Source organism: Crocuta crocuta, unplaced genomic scaffold (genome assembly GCF_008692635.1).
Source record: "Crocuta crocuta isolate KB4526 unplaced genomic scaffold, BGI_CrCroc_1.0 scaffold9, whole genome shotgun sequence".
NCBI classification, from domain to species: domain Eukaryota; kingdom Metazoa; phylum Chordata; class Mammalia; order Carnivora; family Hyaenidae; genus Crocuta; species Crocuta crocuta.
In genome coordinates, this window is record NW_027551567.1 from 1589164 (window position 1) to 1596715 (window position 7552).

General features: G+C 37.6%; 1 protein-coding gene across 2 annotated transcripts in view; it reads left to right on the forward strand.

Moving 5' to 3' along the window:
- The window catches only part of MDN1 (midasin AAA ATPase 1), a 166802-nt gene that overhangs the window by 52562 nt on the left and 106688 nt on the right, over nt 1–7552 (forward strand). For both annotated transcript variants that reach the window (XM_077750370.1, XM_077750369.1), the window contains exons 18-22: nt 1247–1391; nt 1867–1963; nt 2952–3065; nt 5280–5427; nt 5880–5990. In XM_077750370.1, the coding sequence (XP_077606496.1) occupies nt 1247–1391; nt 1867–1963; nt 2952–3065; nt 5280–5427; nt 5880–5990 (615 nt within the window). The remainder of the gene's footprint in view (nt 1–1246; nt 1392–1866; nt 1964–2951; nt 3066–5279; nt 5428–5879; nt 5991–7552) is intronic.

A 7552-nucleotide genomic window follows, 5' to 3' on the forward strand; every position in this document is an offset into this window, starting at 1 on the left:
TTTGAGTCTGTTCACTTCAGGCCTTACTTTCTATTCCAGTAAATGAGTAGCTCTACTGTTTTCTGTCCTGTGGCCTTGTGGGAAAGATCAACTTAATTAAATTTTCATGATGGAAGCTTTTTAAATTCTTCTTTTGTGGCATACTTGAGACCACACCCTAAAAAGAAGTAGGAATCTTATTTGATGTTTTGGTGAGAGAGCAAGTAATTCACTCGTATGTCCGTTAGTATGGGAAATCTTGGTCATCAGTGCTTAATCTTTTTTTTTTTTTTAAATATTTTTTATTTATTTCTAGGAGAGAGAGAGTGTGAGCAGGGGAGGGTCAGAGAGAGAGGGAGTCACAGACTGAAACAAGCTCCAGGCTCTGAGCTGGCAGTCAGCACAGAGCCTGACGCGGGGCTCGAACCCACGAACCACGAGATCATGACTTAAGCGAAAGTCGGACGCTTAACCGACTAAGCCACCCAGGCGCCCCCATCAGTGCTTAATCTTAATAGGATTTATTTCTAAAATAAGCAATTAGGATGTCAAGTGCTTTCAAAATAGGGTTTATACCTATTTAATGATTTGGCATTAAAATAGAGTTCAATACATTTGTTCTGTTTTATTGTGTTCAGTTAAATTTATAGAAAATTCTATTAGGATCATCCTGAAAACAAAAATACAAAGCCATTTAATAATAAAACAGCTCAATTTTTGATGTTCTGTCAGCTGAGTAGATTTTAATATCAATTTTTCAGTGTTCTTGGAAATAGAACTTGAAAAGATAAATCAGTAGAGATGAAAAGATTTATTTTGATATTCTTTAACAAATGTGAAAGGCTGTGTATTACAACCGCTATACCTTCTTGATATAGTCATTTATTTCACTTTGTATACTTGTCAGTATACTGACCCTATATTTATTTTGGGTGCTTTTAATAACAATTTGGACACTATAAACATCTGAATACATTATAAGTTACCAGTTACCTCACCATCTATCTCCTGAGATGATTTATTTTGTTGCATCTCTCTGTTAGGCTCAAAGATATTCCCTTGACCCTTCTGGACATTTAAAAAAAGGTTAAATTTGGCCTTGGCTCTGACAACAAGCTGGCAGCCATTTGGTGTTTAGGGTGAAAGCTCATCAAATGCAAGAGGTTTGCCCTTGCCTCTTATTTCTAACCGTGCTTAAACAACTGCTCTTGTTGAGTGTACTTTTATTTGAAATGGATTTTTAACATTTTACTTTATTGTTTTTTAGGGTACGCTAGCTCAAGCCATAAAGAAAGGAGAGTGGGTCTTGTTGGATGAGATTAATCTGGCTGCTCCAGAAACATTAGAATGTCTCAGTGGTTTACTTGAAGGCTCCTCTGGCTCCTTGGTGTTGCTCGATCGAGGAGATACAGGTAGCACTTGATCCTGTTGTGGTTTGACTTGGCACCAGGCCTTTTGGCCTCTTTAGAGTAAGATTCTTTTGGTTAGATACGTTACATAGGCTTCCCAGTATTCATTGCATAGGACTAATTTTCTGCCAAGTTAGGTAGGATGGGGAATGCAAAGAATGAGATCATCTGTCAACTTATTTGGGTAATAGGTAATAGATGTGCACACTCAGTGACAAAATACATCTGTTCAATATAATGAACAACCATACCTTAAAAGATAGTAGAATGGCACCATAAGATTAAGGGGTACATAGGTCTGGAAACTTTTCAGTAGGGTTTCAGAAAGAGCAAGGATGGTTTGAGGAGCCAGTACCAACTGAGTCTGAGGCAGGGTATCTTGGCCTGAGGTTCTGGAGCATTAGATAGTCTTCTCCTATGGACCTGTGGCTGATCACTTGATGTTAGCAGTTGAGAATTTATAATTTTCTCTTAACAGAACCACTGGTTCGTCATCCTGACTTCCGTTTATTTGCCTGTATGAACCCAGCAACAGATGTGGGCAAAAGAAATCTTCCACCAGGAATAAGAAACAGGTGAGGAGACATGCACTGGTTCCTGGGTTTTTTTTTTTTCCCTTAAGTTCTCTTTGTTTATTGTTTGGTTATACTAACACAACAAAACCTCGTAACAGTGCTTGAAATTTCTTAATCTCTGATAGGCAGAGCCCTTCCTTATTTGTCATATTCCTCTACTTTCTCCAGATGATAGGAATACAGAGGACTCCAGAACACTGGAGAATTTTTTCCTTTGGGTTGTTAGTATGACACTTAATAGATCATGGATATAGTGGGAAACAAAATTTTTTCCTTATTCTTTTCCCTTCCTTCTGTATTTACCAGAAAAATTTCCCATACTGATAAAAGTTTAAGTACATTTTAGGATGGAATCCCCTTGGAATGGACCAGTGATTTGTAAAAGGCCTTTTAAGTTTCACTTTTCAAGAGTAAGCACTGAGTGACACCAATAAAGTACTTAGTTGTCGGTGTTTTATATATGTAGCATTTGGGAAAAGGTGAATGATCTAATTTTTCGTTGGTGATCTTTTGTTGAATTTCAAGTTTTAAAATGGTATTAAAATTTTAGATTCCTCCCTCCATTATAAGAGTAATAAAATCTTCTTAGGAAAATATTATAAACTACATGATGTATTTTCCTTTGCTCCCACAATTTTATTATTTTTTCCCCACGATTTTATTTTTGATGGTGAGGATTGTTGATGTTGTTTTGTTGTTGCAGCATGTATGTTTTATTGCATGTAGTTAATATCAAAAACACCTCTGATATTTTTGTAACTCTTGCAAGGACTATACCTAGAAAACATCCTTGCATAGAAATAAAAGATTTTTGGTAATAATTACATTATCTTTCATTTCATTATGGTCCATCTGTAGATAAAAAAAGCTTTTATAATTTAAACAGTTCAAAGAGTTTACATAACTTTTTGTATTTTCTTTTTATTGTCATAATAGCTATATTAACTCCCTCAAAATTGGTAATTATGTAATAATAATTGTCTTCCAGGTTCACAGAACTTTATGTAGAAGAATTGGAAAGTAAAGAAGATTTACAAATTCTTATTGTGGATTATCTGAAAGGACTGAGTGTGAATAAGACCACAGTGCAAGGAATTATCAAGTAGGTTCTCTTTGGTTTCTCTTGGTAAATTTTTTCCTGGAACAAAAAATGTATACCTCATGCATCTATATTATTTCTTTTTTGCTAGAGAAGGATTAGCATTAGGATTTTTATTTTAATGTTGGGAACTTATGATCTCCTTTGGATTTTCCTAATGAAGCTACATTGAAAGCTTAAGAATCACTACGTATGAGGGGTGCCTGGGTGGCTCAGTCGGTTAAGTGTCTGACTTCAGCTCAGGTTATGAGCTCACGGTTCGTGGGTTCGAGCCCCGCATCAGGCTCTGTGCTGATGGCCAGCTCAGGACCTGGAGCCTATTTCAGATTCTGTATCTCCCTGTCTCTCTGACCCTCCCCTGTTCATGCTGTCTCTCTCTCTCTCTCTCTCTCTCTCTCTCTGGGGGAAAAAAAAATCATCACGTATGAGAAGTAATTAGATAATGCTCTCCTAATTACTTTTGTATTCTTAGCTAGGAGTTTACATCCCTGGAAGATGTAAATGGCTTATATTTTGATCTATCTTGATGAAATCTTAATTTTTAGAATTTGCATACTAATTATGTGGGATGTATGTGGGGGAAAAGGTTGATTAAACAAGGGATTCACGTTTAGAATTAAACCTGAATTAACTGAGGCTTAACTGAAAAACATACAGGCTGGCCATGTGGCTTGGTGCTTTCTTTAGTCTTTTTTTTTTCTGTTTTTCTGTTTTTGTTTTTTGTGCCATGTGGAAAGGGCACAATCTTTTGTACCAGACAACTGGATTCTCATACAGGCTCTGTCAGAAACAAATTCTTTCATCCTGGGCACATCACTTAATTTTGTCTGTGTTGTCTAGATAGAAATACATACTATGTAAGGGTTTTTTTTTTTTTCTCCCTTTTTTTTAGTTTTTAATTTTTAGAGAGGGAGGGAGGGAGAGAGTGGGGAAGAGGAGCATAGGGAGAGAGAATCTCAAGCGGGCTCCATGCTCAGTGCGCAGCCCAATGAGGGGCTTGATCTCATGACCCTTGGATCGTGACCTGAGCTGAAATCAAGAGTTGGACGCTCAAACAACTTTGCTTCCCAGGTGTCCCTATGTAAAGTTTTTGAAATGTGATATTAATGTTTTACTTTGCATTTTGTGATTTGTTCCTTATTTTGTATACAATTATTGAATTGCCCAGGTACTAGTGATACAGCTATAAATAAGAGACAGAATCCTGGTTCTCCTCATAGAGCTTTTAATTCAAGAGGTGAAGATAACCAATAAATAAGGAGATACGTGCTATAATTTTAGGTTGTGGTAAGTGAAGAAAATAGGGATTACAACATACAGGCTTGGAGCCCTATCTTAAATAGGTTAGTTAAGGAGGCATTTGTGAAAATGCTTTGGAATGGTTTACCAATACCACATTCTAAGACTGGAACACTTTCTGTTAGCTAAGAATATTTGGACAGAAGTATAAATATGTGTGGTTAAATTTCAAAAGTGGAGATAAAGCAGGATAGATAAAGCGGAGGCTCTTGTAAAATGCTGATAGTACAAGTAGTAGCCACTTTCTGTAAAAGAAAGAATATATAGCTAGATTGCAAAGAGGCAAGCCAAATCCCCTTTGGGTAAGCACTTGGATTTTATCTGACACATTTGGTTACTCTTAGTCTTGTTGTAGCTGGTCATTAACTTCATGAAATTTTACATTTCTTGCATTTTATGTATCAGTTTGAAACTACTTCTATCTTGTCATCTTTTGGAGGTCTAAAGTGTATGGCAGGGGCGCCNATGCTTTTTAAATATTTTGTCATTGATTATGGTCATACCTATGATTTTTCTCTGTGCTTATCCATCACTATTATAGCTTACAAAAGGACTTTATTTCCTCACTGTATTAGAGCTAACTCTGGAACATTATGTTTAGACTCTATATATTCTTGGTAAGGGCCTCTCCTATCTCACTCTCTTTTTGTTAAGAATCCGATATTTCTCACCTCTCCTCTTTTTATCCTAAAGGAAAGTGATAGACTCTTCTTTTGAAAGAGCCCCTGAGTGTGTGAAAAATAGATTTAAAAGAGAATATGAGAGGTTCTGATGAATGCTCTAGGAATTTGTATGCAAGCTTAACCATCTAATTCTGTAAAAAATGGCTTTGGGTCTTATGTAGAAAAATGGGAATAACAGCAAAATAGTAAATGCTAATCAGTTAATAAAGTCATCTGAACTCTGTCCTTTTTGTAGCTTTTATACTGCTCTACGGAAAGACTCTGGAACAAAATTAGTGGACGGAACCGGCCATAGACCTCACTATAGCCTTCGGACTCTTTGCAGGGCCCTGCGATTTGCAGCCTCCAATCCGTGTAGCAACATCCAGCGCTCACTCTATGAGGTCTTTCTAAAGTCTCTGTTTGGATGGGAGCTTGGACAATGGGCCCTCCATCGAAAGGGAGGGAGTGATTATGTGTATGCCGGGTTTACCTGTGTTTTCCATTTAGTCAGATCAGCCCAGAGCATTTCATACCAGAGCTACTCTTACCTTCTTCTACCATCCTGTCACATTTAAAAGTTGTTCAGCAGGGGTGGGGGGAGGGTGATGCATGCCTGGGTGGCTCAGTTGGTTAAGCATTTGACTCTTGATTTTGGCTCTGCACTGGGTATGAGGCCTGCTTTTTGTTCTCTCCCTTTCCCTTTGCCCCTTTCATTCTCTCTCTCAAGGAAAAAAAAAAGTTCTGGGGACCAGTACTGCTTAAGAGGTTGAATTTTGTTCCTAAAATATGTTGGCCTGTTACTGCAGATGGGTAATTAGTTTTATGCATATTTGTTTTTTCTTTTTTTCCCTAGGGCTTTTGTTTGGGTTTTTTAACACAGCTCAATAGGACATCACATCCAGTAGTCCAGAAGCTCATTTGTCAACACCTTATCTCTGGCAATGTAAAAAGTCTGCTGAAGCAGGTATGTTTTTTTATTTTTTTTGACTTCTTTAACATAAATGAATGGCTGAATTATCACATTTTCAGCTGTTTTTTTTTTTTTTTAACAAAACTTGGTTCTAATTATAAAAGTAATCTATTGGAAAAGATTTAAATATTAGAGGGCGTCTTAGATGGTGAAAATTCCCAATAATCCTGTTCCTACTCTTTAGAGATTTAAATCTTATAGAAAGTCCTTTCCACGTAAATTATGTTTCTATTATATACTCACATCCTGACTGTGTGTATAGATTTATCAAGGCAAATTTTTTCTTGTTTTTTATTTTAATTCCAATATACTCTTTTAATTCCAATACATTTAACATACAGTGTTATATTAGTTTCAGGTGTACAGTGTAGTGATTCAACAATTCTATACATTATTCAGTGTCCATCACAGTAAGTGTTCTTTTAATCCCCTTCATCTACTTTACCCATCCACACTCTCACCTCCCCTCTGGTAACCATCAGTTTGTTCTCTGTAGTTAAGAGTGTTTTTTGGTGTATCTTTTTGGTTTTTTGTTTGTTTCTTCAGATCCATATATGAGTGAAATCATCTGGCATTTGTGTTTCTCTGACTTATCCACTTAGGGTCAAATTCTAAAACACATATCTAATATAAATGATTTAAAACAGGATTATTGTGGGGCACCTGGGTGGCTCAGTTGGTTAAATGCCTAACTCTTGATAATGGCTCAGGTTGTGATCTCAGTCATGAGACTTAGCCCTGCATTGGGCACTGCAGTGAGTAAGGAGCCTGCTTAGGGTTCCTTCTCTGTCCTTCTCTCTCTGCCCTTCCCCCACTTATTCTTTCTCTGTCTATAAATAAATAAATAAATAAAATTAAAAAACATTAAAAAAGGACCATCTTTTTAAAAAAAATTTTTTTTTAAATGTTTTATTTATTTCTGAGAGAGAGAGAGAGAAATAGCGTGAGCACAGGAGGGTCAGAGAGAGAGAGAGAGAGAGAGAGATACAGAATCTGAAGCAGGCTCCAGGCTCTGAGCTAGCTGTCAGCACAGAGCCCGACGTGGAGCTCGAACTCAAGAACCGTGAGATCATGACCTGAGCCGAAGTTGCACACTTAACCGACTGAGCCACCCAGGCGCCCCTAAAAAAGGACCATCTTATAAGACTGTTCTGTAGCTTCCTTTCTTAGCCTAACTGTATCCTGGATATATTTTTGTGTCTGTACCAGAGATCACTATGACATGGTCTCTAAAGGTTACATAGTACTTTGTTGGTTATACCATAATTTGTGTAGACACTTTGCATCTGATTGTTGGGCGTTTTGTTTTGTTTTTCTTTTTGCCTATTAAACACCATAACTGGGTCACCTATGTCACTCCATTGAGTGTCTGTCTCTTGATTTCATCTCAGGTTATGATCTCCGGGTGATGGGATTGAGCCCTGTGCTGAGCATAGAGCCTGCTTGGGCTTGCTCAAGTGCGCGCGTGAACTCGCGCTCGCTTGCTCTCGTGCGCTCTCTCTCGCGTGCGCTCTCTCTCTCTCCCTCTACCCCCCTCCCTCCCTCCCCCTCCCCCT